This window comes from Gopherus evgoodei, unplaced genomic scaffold, assembly GCF_007399415.2.
Source record: "Gopherus evgoodei ecotype Sinaloan lineage unplaced genomic scaffold, rGopEvg1_v1.p scaffold_66_arrow_ctg1, whole genome shotgun sequence".
NCBI lineage: Eukaryota > Metazoa > Chordata > Testudines > Testudinidae > Gopherus > Gopherus evgoodei.
Window position 1 is genome coordinate 681,198 of NW_022060087.1, and position 19,001 is coordinate 700,198.

Consider the following 19,001-nt stretch of genomic DNA (forward strand, 5'->3'; position numbering starts at 1 on the left):
TGACTCTCAGCCAGCCAGGGGCCTGCTCCTCCCAGGCGCTGCATAGAGAGCGACAGTGCCAAGGAGCTCCGTCTCTCAACAGACCAAGGGGAAACTGAGGCACAGACACGGCACTCAAAGGAGGGAGCTGCACACACGTCTCCTCACATGATGCTGGCAAAGGGAGATGTTCAGAGCTCTGAATTAGCACCAGCGCAAGGCCCAGACTGAGCCCCAGCATGACAGGCCCCACCCTCACCCCCACCAGACACTCCTGCCCCAAGGGGCTGGACAGCACAACTGCCCCATCTCAGGTGTCACCGGCCAGCGTCAGACCCCGTTCCCATGGACCCCGGGGACAGCGCCTCGGAGAAGCTCTACATAACAGGGGCTGTTTGCCTGGGGCCGTGCCTGGAGGGGACACGCCTAATTCACTGCTTCTAACACAGGCGTCTCTGGGCGTTGGAGCGCAGTGAAGGGCCAGGGGCTGTCTCTGCCGGCCCCATGGCAGCCGCTGCAAACTGGTGCCATTCAAACTCGAGGTTAATCACAAAACAGGCGATGAGGCTGCATGTGCTTGTTACATGCACCCCCCCTCCCCGTGACACGAGTAACCACTGCAGGAGGGCAGGGGAGGGCGTGTGGGGCTAGCACCCCACACATGGGGGACCCCCATCCCAACAGAGCCCAGGGCTGCCAGGCAGATCTCCATTCTAGTGCGGACGCTGCACGAGACCCAGGGGAACGGCCGCCGGGGGCTCACTCCTGACACCTGGGCCAACCGATGTCGTGTGAACAAGGGCCAGGAGGCCTCTTGCTTCGCAGCCCAGCCAGTGCTAGGGAGACGCCTGCTCGTTGTTCAGCTGCTTTGACTAAACCGGGCTCCTGCGGACGGCTCGGCTGGGAGAGTCTGGCCCTGGCGTTCACAAGGCAGCTGGCTGCAGAGTATGTGGGGGTGGCTACATCAGCCCAGGAGGGACGTGCCAGCCTGGAGCCCAGGGCTGGGCAAGGCCGAGACCCCCCAGCGTGGTGCAGATGTGTTGCCGCCTGCCAGCAGCCCAGAGACAACATGGCTCCCACCCCAGCTCTGAGAGGATCCCCCATCAGGCCTTTCCAGCCCAACAGAAAAAGGGTTGTTTGCCGACTCCGGGCTCTGGCAGTGCTCTGTGCCTCAGTTTCCCCTTCCACCCTGTCTCTTTGGACTCTGAGCTCTTTGGGGTGGGGTCCATCTCTTGCTGTCTCTGCAGCACCAGGCACAGCAGGCCCCCCACCCCCATCTCAATCAGGGTCTCTAGGTGTCGCTGGAACATCTACAATCTCATCTCCTGTGTCAAAGACCCTGCCGACTCCAAAGAGGGGCTCATGCAAAGGATCTCCGAGTAAGTACAAGGCTAAGATGCACTGCTCAGCTTCCCACCTGGTACCCAGCCAGCCAAGGGGTCCCTCTTGGGGGGAAGGCAGCAGCTCTGCCCTGCACTCTCCCCCCAGCTGGTGGCTTGCCCAGTATTTTCCCGTTCGGGGCAGCACGCATTTCCCCATGATCCAGAGGTATTTCCATGCAGGACGGCGGCCTGCAGGCTTTTAATAGCATTAGCACGCAGCTGCTCCCCAGGAAAGGCAGGAGCTGGCATGAGGTCGTCTGCATCAGCTCTTAATGTGGAAGGAAAATCTGCTGCCAGGAGCAGTTATTGGCTGGCTGGAGCCAGATGCGCTGGGAGGACGTTTGGCAGGAGGAGCAGCCTGAGGTACAGAGGCAGGCACCGGGCCGGAGGAAGGGCAGAGAGCCACAGCCCCAAAGCTAGGAGAACTGAGAGGCTACCGGGGTACGACAACGCTGGCCCCGTGTGCCCAGTCAGAAGGAGAGCCAGCGGGCTGTCTTCCCCCTGATGTCTGTTGGGAGGGCCGAGCGCGAGAGGAGGAATCCAAAGACAAACCCACTGCGGGAGCCGCGTTTGCTCCTGGAAGTTGGAATTAAACAACGCTGATGCCTTTGAAGACAGGTCTGATCATCTGGAGAAGAATCGCCCAACAAGCCAAACGCACTCTGTCATCGAGTGTGGGGGAGTCAGGGCCTGCACCCCTCTTCCCGAGATTCACCATGACTCTTAGCCAGCCAGTAAAACTTTCCCAGGTCAAATCTACCCCACCCCCTGCTCCGTCACACACGCCCACAGAGGTGACCTGCTTCCCCAGCTTAGTTCTCTGCCTGAGGCAGCACAAGCAGGGGACACGGAGATCAGGACTCCTGGGTTCTTCCACGCTCTGCCAACGACTTCATCTGTGCTTGTGGGCGAGTCACTTAACCTCGCCATGGGGACAATGGGCTGATCCAGCTTTGAAGGCTCTGGATGAAGGCTGCCAAAGCTACCAGGGGCAGCAGGAGCTGGAGTAGACCATGTAGCTGGGCACCCAAAACTCCTCCTCAGGCTCCCTTGGAAACTCCAGCCCCAGCCCCCGTCTGCGTGGGGGTCTCAGGCCATTTCTGCTGCACTGGGATGGCCAACAGCACGGAGCTCAGCAGAGCCACTAGCCAGGGATCCACCCGGCCTGCATTGCCTCCGTGGACCCACAGATAACAGTGGGCTTGTGGCTACATGGTCTACTCTAGACTGAGACCCAGGACACCTGGGTCAATTCCTGGGTCTGCCAGACATATTTACATTACAGCAGCATCTAGACAACCTAGATCGAGGCCCCGTCATGCTGGGCACTGCCCAGACACACAGCAACCAAAAATGGGGGCCCTGTCGTGCCGGGCGCTGCCCAGACCCCGACCAAGTTTGGGGTCCTGTTGCACCGTGCGCTGCCCACACAGAAACCAACATCGGGGTCCTGTCACACCGGGCACTGCCCAGACAGACAGCGACCAAGATTGGGGCCCCATCACACCGGGTGCTGCCCACACAGCGACCGAGATCGGGCCCCAGTCGTGCCGGGCGCTGCCCAGACACACAGTGACCAAGATCAGGGGCCCTATCTGGCCACCCCGCAGCTCCAGGCTGTCCTATACTGGGCTTTGGCAGGCCCCAGGAGCCCAGGCTCAGTTCCCAAGCAGGGAGATCAGAGGAGCTGTCCAGAGCACAGCGGTCCTGAAACGCTGAGTTAGCACCACCAGCCAGAGCCTCCCACGCGTGCCAATGCCAGGGCAGGGCGGGACCAGGCTCCCAGCTGAGCCCAAGCTGATGAGGGGTGTTTGATGGGCCAGAGGGGGTCTGGGGAGGGTGTATGGAGGTGAGGGAATCTAGCCCTGCCTCTGCAGGGCACCACATTGGAAAACACTCCAACTCCAGTGGCATCACCCCACCAAACCGCTTTGAGCAGCCGGCCAAGCCCAGCCACAGGCGCCCTGGCTATGGGGGGGCTCCCAAATATCAGCAGACACAGGGCCCCCCAACAGGGTGCTGCAGGCAGCCCCAGGGAGGTTCAGACCCAGAGCCCAGCAAGGTGCTTCTGACTGAGTTCGCTGCCAGCCAGTGGGCATGCGGCTGCGCCGCCCCCTCCACAGGAACAACCCGGGAACACACCCAAGGGCTCGTGTGCACGCCCGGGTCTGTGTGCACTGTTTGTGCACACACGTGCATGGCCACAAGTCACTCGTGCTGCCCCGTCTCCCCCACACACCATGGCAATCGCCAGGGAAAGCTGGTGCAGGTGGCAAGAGGTGGGACAGAGGGCAGCTCGCTCAGCGAGGGGGGCCAGCGCGAGCGCTGAGCGCCCCACAGGGAGAGGCCATGAGCAAAATGGACTTCCCACGACATGGAGAGATCTCAGGATGGACAGACGGACGGGGTGGACAGACAGCAATCAGAGCACCACTTGCCCCCCCAGTTGGCATCTGAGCGAGGAGCAGGGCTCAGGACACTGCCTCCCAAGGCCCCACGCTCCAGCCCCAGCCGCCAGGTGCATTGACACAGACTCAGTCATGGCAGGCAGCCGCCAGCACCAGGGAGGGAACCCAGGTGTCCTGCAGGCAGGTATGTGGATCGTTATTCCCTACGCAGCTGCCTCTCCGGCTTGATGAGTGCTGAGGCAGCCTGCGCTGCAGGGTGCTTGTCACGGAGTGTGGGGAGTCCAGTCCTGCACCCCTCTTCCTGGGACCCACAGTGACTCTCGGCCAGCCAGTAAAACAGAAGGTTTATTGGACAACAGGAACGCAGGTTACAGCAGGGCTTGCAGGCACAGTCAGGACCCCTCCACCGAGTCCTTCTGGGCTTTCAGGGTGCTTGGATCCTAGCTAGGATACCCTGAATTCCGCCCATCCAGCCCTAAGCCCAAACTCCAACTGCTTCCCTCCTGCCACTCCCTTCCTTTGTCCCCTTCCCGGGCAAAGGTGTTGACCTTTCCCCTCCCTTACCTAGCTCAGGTTACAGGCCCTGGCATCATCCATCCCCTAAAGTCCTCCCCTGCTCTCCCACTCCCCACACAGACAGTCCCTACTGCATCACAGTGCTGCCAACCGCCACGCCTGCGAACTGAACTGCCGGGGCTTCAAACCAGCCTGGGCTAAACATTGTGACCTTCAACAGCCCCTCTCCATGCCGATTCCCCCTGCCCAGGACGCTGCAGCCCCAGGACGCTGCCTGCAATGTGTGACCCCTCCCCCATGCTGGGGCCAGGCCCCCCAGCACAGCCAAGGGAGTCGTGCCAGCCCTCGCACAAGAAACACAAAGCAGCAATTCAGGGTTTGAGTGAAGGCCGGGGGAGAGGGGGCCTGGCTGCTCGGGGTGGGGTGAGGAAGCTGTGACAATCTCCCCTCCCCCCCCCCCCGCCGGCCAGCCCCAGGGAGTTTTTCTCTCCAGGCTGCCCCTCCTCCACAGCCCAGCTCCTTGGGGGGACAGGGTCTCACTGGGGGGGCGACACTCTCCACCCCACCCTTCACACTCATTAGCACTGTGCCTGGGGTTAACGAGGATCTGAGCAAACCAGGCCAGCTTCACACCAGCCAGTTCCACTGCGCTGCTCCCAATCCACACAGAATCGGGGCCCTTTTCTCTTCTCCAGCAGCAGTGGCAGGTCCCCCTGCAAATGCCACATGGGACCCCCAGCGGGCACAGAGCCCACCCCTGCAGCCCGCCCAGCCCCCTCACCCCCAGCTCCGACTCCCCCAGCCCCCTGCAGTCCCCGCCCAGCTCCTCCAGCCCGGGATCCCCCAGCCCCCGCAGTCCTGTCCCGCCCCCGAGCTCCAACTCCCCCAGCCCCCTGCAGTCCCCGCCCAGCTCCTCCAGGCCGGATCCCCCAGCCCCTGCAGTCCTGTCCCACCCCCCAGCTCCCCAGCTCTGACTCCCCCAGCCTGGGATCACCAGCCCCCGCAGTCCTGTCCTCCTCCAGCTCCTCCAGCCTGGGATCCCCCAGCTCCTGCAGTCCTGTCCCGCCCCTCAGCTCTCACTCCCCTAGCCCCCTGCAGTCCCATCCCCCCTACCCAGCTCCTCCAACCTGGGAACCCCCAGCACCCTGCAGTCCCCCCACCAGCTCCTCCAGCCCAGGATGCCCCAGCCCCCGCAGTCCTGTCCTGCCCCCCAGCTCCTCCAGCCTGGGATCCCCCAGCTCCTGCAGTCCTGTCCCGCCCCTCAGCTCTCACTCCCCTAGCCCCCTGCAGTCCCATCCCCCCTACCCAGCTCCTCCAACCTGGGAACCCCCAGCACCCTGCAGTCCCCCCACCAGCTCCTCCAGCCCAGGATGCCCCAGCCCCCGCAGTCCTGTCCCGCCCCCCAGCTCCTCCAGCCTGGGATCCCCCAGCCCCCTGCAGTCCCCACCCCAACTCCTCCAGCTTGGATCCCCCAGTCCCTGCAGTTCCCCTCCCCAGATCCTCCAGCTGGGATCCCCCAGCTCCTGCAGTTCCCCTCCCCCAGCTCCTCCAGCCCAGGATTCCCCAGCCCCTGCAGTTCCCCTCCGCAGATCCCCCAGCCCCTGCAGTCCCCACCCCAGGTCCTCCAGCCCGGGATTCCCCAGCCCCCACAGTCTCATCCTCCTCCAGCTGGGATCCCCCAGGCCCTGCAATTCCCCTCCCCAGCTCCTCCAGCTGGGATCCCCCAGCCCCTGCAGTCCCCAGCCCAGCTCCTCCAGCCCCTGCAGTTCCCCTCCCCAGCTCCTCCAGCCCGGGATTCCCCAGCCCCCACAGTCTCATCCTCCTCCAGCTGGGATCCCCCAGCCCCTGCAGTTCCCCTCCCCAGCTCCTCCAGCCCGGGATTCCCCAGCCCCTGCAGTTCCCCTCCCCAGATCCCCCAGCTGGGATCCCCTAGCCCCTGCAGTCCCCACCCCAGATCCTCCAGCCCCTGCAGTCCCCACCCCAGGTCCTCCAGCCCGGGATCCCCCAGCCCTCGTAGTCTCATCCTCCTCCAGCCGGGATCCCCCAGCCCCCTGCAGTCCGGTCCCCCCGTCCCAGCTTCTCCAGCCCGGGATTCCCCAGCCCCTGCAGTTCCCCTCCCCAGCTCCTCCAGCTGGGATCCCCTAGCCCCTGCAGTCCCCACCCCAGATCCTCCAGCCCCTGCAGTCCCCACCCCAGGTCCTCCAGCCCGGGATCCCCCAGCCCTTGTAGTCTCATCCTCCTCCAGCCAGGATCCCCCAGCCCCCTGCAGTCCGGTCCCCCCCGTCCCAGCTCCTCCAGCCCGGGATCCCCCAGCCCCTGCAGTCCCCATCCCCAGATCCCCCAGCTGGGATCCCCCAGCCCCTGCAGTCCCCCTCCCCAGATCCCCCAGCTGGGATCCCTTAGCCCCTGCAGTCCCCACCCCAGATCCTCCAGCCCCTGCAGTCCCCACCCCAGGTCCTCCAGCCGGGATCCCCCAGCCCCCTGCAGTCCCGTCCCCCCCCCCCCGCCCCAGCTCCTCCAGCTGGGATCCCCCAGCCCCTGCAGTTCCCCTCCCCAGCTCCTCCAGCCCGGGATTCCCCAGCCCCTGCAGTTCCCCTCCCCAGATCCCCCAGCTGGGATCCCCTAGCCCCTGCAGTCCCCACCCCAGATCCTCCAGCCCCTGCAGTCCCCACCCCAGGTCCTCCAGCCCGGGATCCCCCAGCCCTTGTAGTCTCATCCTTCTCCAGCCCGGATCCCCCAGCCCCCTGCAGTCCGGTCCCCCCCGTCCCAGCTCCTCCAGCCCGGGATCCCCCAGCCCCTGCAGTCCCCATCCCCAGATCCCCCAGCTGGGATCCCCCAGCCCCTGCAGTCCCCCTCCCCAGATCCCCCAGCTGGGATCCCTTAGCCCCTGCAGTCCCCACCCCAGATCCTCCAGCCCCTGCAGTCCCCACCCCAGGTCCTCCAGCCGGAATCCCCCAGCCCCCTGCAGTCCCCCCCCCGCCCCAGCTCCTCCAGCAGAGATCCCCCAACCCCTGCAGTCCCGCCCCCAGCTGCTGAGCTGGTTTGAAGCAGACACGTTCCGTATGGGAGCGGTCCTGGGGGGCACCTGACACTCGGCTCGGACACACGACACACGAGCCAAGCCAACTCCAGTCCACGAGCGAACAATTCGCCCCAAAGAGGCCCCAGGACACACAGGAGGGAGGCGGAGGCAGAGGGTGCGTCCCATCGCAGAGCCGGGCGCATGTCCCAGCCCGTGGCTGCCCCGAGGGGCCCAGCCGCTGGCAGAGCTGCGCCCCCCCGGCCCGAGCCCACAATTCAAGCCAGAGAAAGCGCAACGTCTCTGGCACCCAGCGGGTGCAGAATCGACTGGGACAGGCATGAAGCTGCCAGAGTGGGGGGGGGTCCTGTCCTCCTCCTATGTGGGGAGGCTTTTTCAGGTCATTAAGGAGCCTCAGGTGGGTCCCGCCTAGTGCTGTCCCGCTCCGACCCAGCTGCCAAGGGCGGCGAGCGGCGGCCGAGCCTGGGGCAGCTGGGGCCCCTCCAGCCCTGCTCCGGCTCAGCAGCGGACGGAGATGCTCAGCGCGGCGAGTCATTTAAACTGGGGGAGTGGGGAGGGCTGCGGTGCCTGCAGCACCTGCCTCCCAGAGGGGCTGGCCGGAGGGGTCACTGGCACTGCCCCATCGGCTCCCCTGCAGCGACTGGGGGGCCACCAGCCCCTCACCTGGTCTCCTGCAGGGGCCGGGGGGGGGGGATCACAACTGGGACACTTCTCTCTCCTCCTTGCCATGGGGGCAGGAGGGTCTGAAAATCCCACCCCAGCCCACAAAGGGGTCTGGAAAGGCAGCCCCGCGCCCGGACGGACGGACTGACGGTCGGGAGAGAACGCTGCCGCCAGTCAATCTGGAACGAGCAGCCCCAGCGACGGGGACCCACAGCACAGAGCAGCTGCTCATCGCTTCTCCCCCCGGGGTCCTGCCCTGCTGAGCTCCAGCGGCACTGCTCTCCGGGGGACCCCCTGGCGAAGTGGGGGGAGGCAGGGAGATGGATGGCGGGGGGGGCCAAGCTGCAGCGAAACACAGAGACAGCCCCGATAGGGTCCCTGCACAGGCAGCCGGACACAGCCGGACACTGACGTCCCTGAGTCAGCCGCCGGCAGCGGTAGGGGCATCCGGACGGACAGACACCTACCCGGCCACCCGGACGGACAGACCCTCCCCCCCAGACACACACAGCCGCTCGCGCAGACACCCGGCCAGGGGGCACCCAGCCAGACCCCCCCCCCCAGACACACACAGCCGCTCGCGCAGACACCCGGCAGCGTGCGGGGCACCCGGACGGACAGACACCCCCCCTCAGCCGCTCGCGCAGACGGATGGACACAGGCAGACCCTGACTCCCCTGAGTCAGCCGCCCGGCAGCGTGTGGGGCACCCGGACAGACACCCACCCATCCCCGCAGACACCTGGCCAAGGGGCACCCAGACGGACATCCCCCCCGACACAGCCGCTCCCGCAGACAACTGGCCACGGGGCACCTGGACTGACAGGCAGCCCCCCCACACACACACACAGCCGCTCACATAGACACCCGGCCATGGGGCACCCGGACAGACCCCCCCCCCCGACACACACAGCCGCTTACACAGACACCCGGCCATGGAGCACCCAGACAGACCCCCCCCCCGACACACACAGCCGCTTACACAGACACCCGGCCATGGAGCACCCAGACAGACCCCCCCCCGACACACACAGCCGCTCACACAGACACCCGGCCAGGGGGCACCCGGACAGAAACCCCCCCCCCGACACACACAGCCGCTCCCGCAGACACCCGGTGATGGGGCACCCGGACAGACCCCCCCCTCCAGACACACACAGCCGCTCACACAGACACCCGGCCATGGAGCACCCAGACAGACCCCCCCCGACACACACAGCCGCTTACACAGACACCCGGCCAGGGGGCACCCGGACAGACCCCCCCCCCGACACACACACACACAGCCGCTCACATAGACACCCGACCATGGGGCACCCGGACAGACCCCCCCCCCCCACACACACACAGCCGCTCACATAGACACCCGACCATGGGGCACCCGGACAGACCCCCCCCCCGACACACACAGCCGCTTACACAGACACCCGGCCAGGGGGCACCCGGACAGACCCCCCCCCCGACACACACAGCCGCTTACACAGACACCCGGCCAGGGGGCACCCCGACAGACCCGCCCCCCGACGCACACAGCCGCTCACACAGACACCCGGCCATGGGGCACCCGGACAGACCCCCCCCCGACACACAGAGCCGCTCCCGCAGACACCCGGTGATGGGGCACCCGGACAGACCCCCCCCTCCAGACACACACAGCCGCTCACACAGACACCCGGCCAGGGGGCACCCAGCCAGACCCCCCCCCCGACACACACAGCCGCTCCCGCAGACACCCGGCCATGGGGCACCCGGACAAACCCCCCCCCACAGCCGCTCCCGCAGACACCCGGCCGTACCCCCCCCCCACACACACACACAGCCGCTCCCGCAGACACCCGGCCGTACCCCCCCCCCACACACACACACAGCCGCTCCCGCAGACACCCGGTCACGGGGACTCACGATTTTCTCCGAGGTGCCAGCCCGGGAGATCGAGGTGCCATTGAGCCCCACCAGGGACGGCAGCGTCTGCGACATCCAGTTGGTGACCATGGCCATGGTGCTGAGCACGGCTCCGATCTTCAGCAGCGGCACGGTCATGTCGGCCCCTGCCTCATCCCCCCTCGGTGGGGGGCGGCCTGCTTCCCGACCCTCGGCTCCCGGCCCAGGGAGCCCCCGCTCGCCAGCCGCCCCGGCCTCCTCCGGGCTGAGCGCCCCGCGCGGCTCCGCTCCAGTCCTTATAAAGCGCCCGGCTGGAGCGAACGCCCGCTCCGCTCCCCATCGCTTCCAGCCCAGTGACGTCAGCCGGCGCTGGCCACGGGCCGGGGGGGGGTGAGCAGACATGGCACCGGGAAGACCTGGGCTCCGGGGGGGGCAGGGGGGCTTGTCCACCGGCCGGGAGCTCAGGGGGTTGTCGAGGAAACGGGGAGGCAGCCGGGGAGGGAGGTTAGGAGAGCTCAGGGGAAGGACACATCAAAGCGGTGAGATGGGGGGGGGGCTGGTCACTGGGACAGCATGGGGGGGGCTGTCACTCAGGATCTCGCCAATCGTCAGCCGGCTGCAGGGAGAGGCCCTGGCCCCACGTGGGGGCCCCTGCACCGGGTGGGGGCTTTGGGGGGAGGGGTAGCTAGAGGCTGGCAGGAAGGGAAGGGCCCTGCCTGGGTTGCCCCAGAGCAGGAGGGAGGCTGAATGGCTGGGACCCCAGGACCTTGCAGCCCCCACAGCCCAGCTGCCCCTTCCCTGGAGGGGACACAACCTGCTATGGCTGCTGTCCCCCACCGCAGGGGAGAAAGTGCCCAGACACCGTGGTGGTGGTGCCGTGCAGAGCCCGGGCAGAGGGGAACCTGCCAAGCTGGGGGGGGGGGGGAGAGTGTGAGTGTGTGTGTGTGTGGTGTGTGTGTGTATGTGTGTCCTCCTGAACCCTGTGCGCGCGCGCTTCATTCACAATTGTAACTGTAAACTCCCCCTGCTCAGCCCCGGAGAGCCCTTTCCCAGGGGGCCCAGCCCTGCCCCTCCCCACTCCAGACAGCGGCCCGGAGCCCACATGCCCCCCCTCTCTGTCACTAGCAGGACTGGCCCCCTTGCCCCCCAGCTGCAGCCGCTGTGACGGCAAGTGATCGTCCCCCTGTCACGGAGTGGGGGGACTCAGGGCCCTGCACCCTCTTCCCGGGATTCCCGGGGACTCTCAGCCAGCCAGTAACACAGAAGGTTTATTGGGCAGTAGGGACCCAGGCTACAGCAGAACTTGTAGGCACAGCCAGGACCCCTCAGTCAGGTCCTTCTGGGGGTTCAGGGAGCTTAGACTCCAGCCTGGGGTTCCCTGCGTTGCACCCCCAGCCCAAACTGACACTAAAACCCTTCTAGCAGCTTTCTCCCCCTCCCCTCTCCCCCGTCCTTCGTTCACTCTCCCGCAGGTGTGAATTCTCCCAGCCCCCCTCCTGGCTCCGGTTGCAGCTCAGGGAGATTTACTCTCATCCGCAAAGTAACCTCCCAGTGCAAATCCGCCCTGCTCCCTGCTCCGCCCCCCCCCAGCCGGTTTGTTTCCAGGCCCAGCGTCGCCACCTGCTGGCCACACAGACGTCTCGCTACCTCGGATCGGGCCAGAGGGGGTAGCTCCCTCTTCATGCTGGCACAGAACCCAGGAGTCCTGGCTCCCAGCCCCCTGCTCCAACCACTCGACCCCGTCCCCTCCCAGAGCTACAGATAGAACCCAGGAGTCCTGGCTCCCAGCCCCCTGCTCCAACCACTCGACCCCGTCCCCTCCCAGAGCTACAGATAGAACCCAGGAGTCCTGGCTCCCAGCTCCCTGCTCCAACCACTCGACCCCGTTCCCTCCCAGAGCTACAGATAGAACCCAGGAGTCCTGGCTCCCAGACCCCTGCTCCAACCACTCGACCCCGTCCCCTCCCAGAGCTACAGATAGAACCCAGGAGTCCTGGCTCCCAGACCCCTGCTCCAACCACTCGACCCCGTCCCCTCCCAGAGCTACAGATAGAACCCAGGAGTCCTGGCTCCCAGACCCCTGCTCCAACCACTCGACCCCGTTCCCTCCCAGAGCTACAGATAGAACCCAGGAGTCCTGGCTCCCAGCCCCCTGCTCCAACCACTCGACCCTGTCCCCTCCAAGAGTTACGGATAGAACCCAGGAGTCCTGGCTCCCAGCCCCCTGCTCCAACCACTCGACCCCGTCCCCTCCCAGAGCTAGAGAACCCAGGAGTCCGAGACCCTACATCCACAGAACTCAGCACACAGGAAGGAGTGTTTGTTTTGTTCATATTAACATAATTTCTATGATGGGAGCATGTGGAGGCCCCTTGGAGGCACTGCCCAGACGCACAGCGACCGAGACCGGGGCCCCGTCGCGCCGGGCGCTGCCCAGACACACAGCGACCGAGACCGGGGCCCCGTCGCGCCGGGCGCTGCCCAGACGCACAGCGACCGAGACTGGGGCCCCGTCGCGCCGGGCGCTGCCCAGACACACAGCAACCGAGACCGGGGCCCCGTCGCGCCGGGCGCTGCCCAGACGCACAGCAACCGAGACTGGGGCCCCGTCGCGCCGGGCGCTGCCCAGACACACAGCGACCGAGACCGGGGCCCCGTCGCGCCGGGCGCTGCCCAGACACACAGCGCCTTGGATGCGGTGTGAATGCCCCGCTCACGAGCGACGCGGCCAGTCGGCACCTCTGCCCAGCCTAGCGCTGGCACCCAGACCAAGCCATGCTGGGTGGTGCTGCAGTGCCACCTCGTGGGGACTAGCAGTCACTGCGTGTGCACGCACAGCGAGACAGCGCCCGTCTAGCCTGGTATCCCGGCTCCAACAGCAGCAGCACCGCACACACACACACACACACACACACACACACACAAACAAACAAACACACACACACCCCCTAGCTCAGCCCAGGGCCCATCTAGCCCGGTATCCCGGCTCTGACAGCACCACTGCTGTGGAGGAAGGCGCCCGAGCCCTGCAGGAGGCAGCGGTGGGATTCTTGGCCCCAGGCAAGCCCCCTGCTGACCCCTGGGAGTTACAGGTCAGGACGCAGGGGGCCTCTGGCCCAGCCAGGCCTCTTGGGCCCATTCTGCCCCTCGCTGCTCTAACTAGGGATGTTCTCATTAGTCACAGAAACGGCTGGTCCCTTTTCTCAACCCTGCCTAGCTCTTGGCTGCACGGAGAATGTCAGCTGTTCAGGGCAGGGCCTGTCTCCATTTAGTGTCTGCGCCACGCCCTCACCCTGGGGCCCTGGGTGCTGCCCTAACACCAGTAAACAACACTCCTCAGCCTGGGTGAACTCTTGTGGCAGAGAGTTCCACCGGCCCACGCCTCTTCCTCTCTCCCGTTTGGAACCCGCTGCCTTTGAGCCTCACTTAGCCTTGCCCAGGCCACGGGGGCGAGAGCGAGTCAGTCACACACACACACACACACACACAATTTATCCATCACACAAATCCCTGCACCAGGTGCCAGGACCGGCTACTTGGGCTCCAGCTCCCCCCATCAGTGGGGTGAGTGGAGACGGCCCCAGGCCAGGCTGGCTGCAGGGATGGGGGCTCTTCCGAGCGCTGGGGGGAGGGGGGTGACATAGTGGGGAGACAGGGATGAAGCCAAGGGGGCAGAAAAACAGAGCCTGGGGGAGCAGGAAGGGCAAGGTGGGTGCAGCCCCCTTCCCCCAGGTCTCCGGGTGAGGTGCCTCAATCAGGGCTCCCCACCCCACATCTTGGCAGAGCTTGCAATGGGGTGAGATGCAGGGTAAGGGGGGAGTCAGCATCACTGCGCTGTGCAGCCACTTCCAGGCAGGCGGTGCCCAGATGCTGCGGGAGGCTCCCCCTGAGCCCCCTGGAACTGGCACCATGAGGTTCGAGGCCCAGAGACCCCAGGTCTGTCCCATCTTCTCTGCCCCTATGCCAGGCTGCATGCCAAGGATGCTGCCCTGCACGTGGTTGGCAGCAGTGCCAGAAGCCCCAGCACTGACCTGCCCTGACTGAGTCGGGGCATCCTGGTGCCTGGCACAGGCACGGAGCCAGTGAGCGTCAGGTGGCAGCAGCAGCCCACGTGTCACACCAGCCACATCCCCGCGGGCGACAGGCTGGGGCTCAGCGGCCACGGAGCGCGGGAAGCACAGCTGTGCGCTGGTGTGACGAGGGAGACCGTGCCACTCAGCCCAGCCCTGAGCCCGCCCCTCTGCCGGCTCCGTCCTAGCCCCTGCCATGGACCCTTCAAGCTGCCCGAGTACCCAGCCCAGTCCCCTCTCTGCAAGACTCTGGCCAGCCAGGGAAGAGAGACCCCTATGAGAGAAGCCCCTTGCCCTGCCTGGGGCACCCAGCTCCCAATGGGCATCCCAGCAGCACCCACAATACCCAGCCTCACTAAGATACGCACACCTGGCCCCGCTCTCTGGGTCGCCAGCACCTCTGGGAGCACGCGGGCCAGGCCTGCCAGAGGGGAGATGGCACTGCCTGTGGGGCCAAGGGAACGGGAGCTGGAGGCGCTGAGGTACCCGCCCCATGGAGGGGGCACAGACACCTACACGGGAAGTGTGTATTGTTACACTACAGGCCAGAGATCAGTGACCCCAGCATCCACCCACCCATCTCAGCACTCACTGATTCTCTTCTAATTTGCCCAACCATAGTGTAATCACTGGGAATCTGCATGTAAATTGCTCGTTAATTCAGACTTGTTACGTGGCATTTAGTGCCGTGCTGGGGAATGAACCATGGTCATAAGGAGAGAATGAACAGGGAGATAGCGCAGCTCCTGGGGGAGAGGAGACTCAGACACATGCACCCCCCAAACTTGTCCATGAGCATTAGAGCCAGAGCGGGGCAAAGGCGCCCTTAGGAAACAGAGGCAGATCCTGGTGGCCCAGCAGCTGCTCTAGCTAGAAAGCGAGGGTAACAAGCACACATTTTCTGCATGGTTCACAATGAGCCGGTGGAACTCTCGGCCACAGGATCTCTCGGAGGCTGGGAGCCCCGGAGGGTTCAGGAAAGGGCCAGACGTCACTATGAGTAACTAGAATACCCAGAGTTAGCACATGCACCCTCCTGCTTGAGGGCATGAGTCCCATCCTGCACCACTCCCAACCACTGCACGCTCGCTTTGAACGCCAGGCCCACGTGCACCACTCCCAACCACTGCACGCTCACTTTGCACACCAGGCCCATCCAGCCCTCATACATCACTCCCAACCACTGCATGATCGCTTTGCACGCCAGGCCCACGTGCACCACTCCCAACCACTGCACGCTCGCTTTGCACGCCAGGCCCACGTGCACCACTCCCAACCACTGCACGCTCGCTTTGCACGCCAGGCCCACGTGCACCACTCCCAACCACTGCATGACTCCCAACCATTGCATGCTCATTTTGCACGCCAGGCCCACCCGGCCCTCGTACACCACTCCCAACCACTGCACACTCGCTTTGCACGCCAGGCCCACGTGCACCACTCCCAACCACTGCATGCTCACTTCCTCGTGCACCACTCCCAACCATTGCATGCTCATTTTGCACGCCAGGCCCACCCGGCTCTCATGCACCACTCCCAACCACTGCACACTCACTTTGCACACCAGGCCCACATGCACACTCCCAACCACTGCACGCTCACTTTGCACACCAAGCCCATCTGGCCCTCGTGCACCACTCCCAACCATTGCACACTCGCTTTGCACACCAGGCCCACCCAGCCCTCGTGCACTACTCCCAACCACTGCACACTCATTTTGCACGCCAGGCCCACCCGGCTCTCGTGCACCACTCCCAACCACTGCATGCTCGCTTTGCACGCCAGGCCCACGTGCACCACTCCCAACCACTGCACGCTCGCTTTGCACGCCAGGCCCACGTGCACCACTCCCAATCACTGCACGCTCGCTTTGCACGCCAGGCCCACGTGCACCACTCCCAACCACTGCACACTCGCTTTGCACGCCAGGCCCACGTGAACCACTCCCAACCACTGCATGCTCACTTTGCACACCAGGCCCATCCGGCCCTCGTACACCACTCCCAACCACTGCACACTCGCTTTGCATGCCAGGCCCACGTACACCACTCCCAACCACTGCATGCTCACTTCCTCGTGCACCACTCCCAACCATTGCATGCTCGTTTTGCACACCAGGCCCACCCGGCTCTCATGCACCACTCCCAACCACTGCACACTCACTTTGCACACCAGGCCCACATGCACACTCCCAACCACTGCACGCTCACTTTGCACACCAGGCCCATCCGGCCCTCGTGCACCACTCCCAACCATTGCACACTCGTTTTGCACGCCAGGCCCACCCAGCTCTCGTGCACCACTCCCAACTACTGCACGCTCGCTTTACACACCAGGCCCACCCGGCTCTCGTGCACCACTCCCAACCACTGCACACTCGCTTTGCACGCCAGGCCCACCCAGCACCGAGTAACACGCTCACTTTGCACAGGGGTGGGAGCGACAGCAGAACTAGGTGGAACTAATCAGCTGAGATCCAAGGACACCCCCTGCCCCCATGCCACCTGTGCCTGAGGTGGGAGACCTCCCCGCCCCCACCCCCGGGCATAGAGGGCAGCAGGGTGAGCTGAGCAGCGGCTGTCTAGCCAGCCCCAGCCGTAGGCACATCATGCATATTCAGCAGACAGAGCTGATGCTGGCCAATGGCAGGCGAGCCTGCCCTGGTGAATATTCAGCAGACCCAGCTGTCTAACCAGGAGTCGGGGAGCAGCTGCAGCCTCCATACCCCAGGACAGGGCTTGCAGGTGACAGCTGTGCCAGGCTGACTCAGCCACCGCTTGGCTGCGCGGGGTTGGAGGCCAGGGCTGAGGCTGGTGGAGGCAGAGTCTGCAAACAGCAACTCAGGGACCACCCCCAGAGAGTCCAGCCCTGCCGCCAGCTGCAGATCCCAGTTCTCTGCTGGCCGCTCCGCGACAGAGCCCTGCCAGCTCCAGGCCGGGGGCACCCCCTCCTCCCTTCACAGCTCCCCCCAAGGGTCTCTGGGCCTGGGCAGCACCTGGATTCTAGCCACTGGAGCCCACGGGGTTTGTAGCCCGGCTTCCCATGTGGCTGTCTGCCAGCGACTCAGGGGGCGAGGGGAGTGTTCCAGCCCAGGGCCAGTGCAGTGCTGCTGGTGGGGACCCATGGGGAGGCATCACTTGTGTTTAGAGCCAGGATCCTCCTTTCCTGGCAGCTCCTCAGGCCCAGGGGCCCCCAGGCAGTGGGGCTGGGAGGGAGGGAAACCAGAAGAGTAGGGGGGCACAGAGGCTCAGGGAGGGAAGAGCAGGGGAGGTTGGCAGTCAGCAGAGCCAGGCCTCTGGGGTCACAGCTCCCCCTGGGTGGATTCAGCCCTGCCTGACCTCTCGCAGCTGGCCCCAGGGACACTGGTCACTGCAGACGCTCAGCTGGACTCACCCCGGGGCTGGAGCCCGGAGGCTGCGTGCCCTGCCCGCCTGGCCCCAGGGACACTGGTCACTGCAGACGCTCAGCTGGACTCACCCCGGGACCAGAGGCCATAGGCTGCGTGCCCTGCCCGCCTGGCCCCTGGGGTGCTGGTCACTGCAGACGCTCAGCTGGACTCACCCCGGGGCTGGAGCCCGAAGGCTGCGTGCCCTGCCCGCCTGGCCCCAGGGACACTGGTCACTGCAGATGCTCAGCTGGACTCACCCCGGGACCAGAGGCCGGAGGCTGCGTGCCCTGCCCGCCTGGCCCCAGGGACACTGGTCACTGCAGACGCTCAGCTGGACTCACCCCGGGACCAGAGCCCGGAGGCTGCGTGCCCTGCCCGCCTGGCCCCAGGGACACTGGTCACTGCAGATGCTCAGCTGGACTCACCCTGGGGCTGGAGCCCGGAGGCTGCGTGCCCTGCCCGCCTGGCCCCAGGGACACTGGTCACTGCAGACGCTCAGCTGGACTCACCCCGGGACCAGAGGCCGGAGGCTGCGTGCCCTGCCTGCCTGGCCCCAGGGACACTGGTCACTGCAGACGCTCAGCTGGACTCACCCCGGGGCTGGAGCCCGGAGGCTGCGTGCCCTGCCCGCCTGGCCCCAGGGACTCTGGTCACTGCAGACGCTCAGCTGGACTCACCCCGGGGCTGGAGCCCGGGGGCTGCGTGCCCTGCCCGCCTGGCCCCAGGGACACTGGTCACTGCAGACGCTCAGCTGGACTCACCCCGGGACCAGAGCCCGGAGGCTGCGTGCCCTGCCCGCCTGGCCCCAGGGACACTGGTCACTGCAGATGCTCAGCTGGACTCACCCCGGGACCAGAGCCCAGAGGCTGCATGCCCTGCCCGCCTGGCCCCAGGGACACTGGTCACTGCAGACGCTCAGCTGGACTCACCCCGGGACCAGAGCCCGGAGGCTGCGTGCCCTGCCCGCCTGGCCCCAGGGACACTGGTCACTGCAGACGCTCAGCTGGACTCACCCCGGGACCAGAGGCCATAGGCTGCGTGCCCTGCCCGCCTGGCCCCTGGGGTGCTGGTCACTGCAGACGCTCAGCTGGACTCACCCCGGGGCTGGAGCCCGGAGGCTGCGTTCCCTGCCCGCCTGGCCCCAGGGACGCTGGTCACTGCAGACGCTCAGCTGGACTCACCCCGGGACCAGAGCCCGGAGGCTGCGTGCCCTGCCCGCCTGGCCCCAGGGACACTGGTCACTGCAGATGCTCAGCTGGACTCACCCCGGGACCAGAGCCCAGAGGCTGCATGCCCTGCCCGCCTGGCCCCAGGGACACTGGTCACTGCAGACGCTCAGCTGGACTCACCCCGGGACCAGAGCCCGGAGGCTGCGTGCCCTGCCCGCCTGGCCCCAGGGACACTGGTCACTGCAGACGCTCAGCTGGACTCACCCCGGGACCAGAGCCCGGAGGCTGCGTGCCCTGCCCGCCTGGCCCCAGGGACACTGGTCACTGCAGACGCTCAGCTGGACTCACCCCGGGACCAGAGGCCGGAGGCTGCGTGCCCTGCCCGCCTGGCCCCAGGGACACTGGTCACTGCAGACGCTCAGCTGGACTCACCCCGGGACCAGAGGCCGGAGGCTGCGTGCCCTGCCCGCCTGGCCCCAGGGACACTGGTCACTGCAGACGCTCAG

General features: G+C 66.0%; 1 protein-coding gene across 2 annotated transcripts in view; it reads right to left on the bottom strand.

Moving 5' to 3' along the window:
- Positions 1-19,001, bottom strand: part of OLFM2 (olfactomedin 2) — an 88,401-nt gene that overhangs the window by 63,640 nt on the left and 5,760 nt on the right. The window contains exon 1 of one of the 2 annotated variants that reach the window (XM_030547685.1): positions 9,890-10,109. The exons of the other annotated variant lie outside the window; for it this stretch is intronic. Coding sequence (XP_030403545.1) covers positions 9,890-10,027 — 138 coding nt within the window. The 5' untranslated portion in view covers positions 10,028-10,109. Of the gene's footprint in view, positions 1-9,889; positions 10,110-19,001 lie in introns of those variants that run through there. 2 annotated transcript variants of the gene reach the window in all.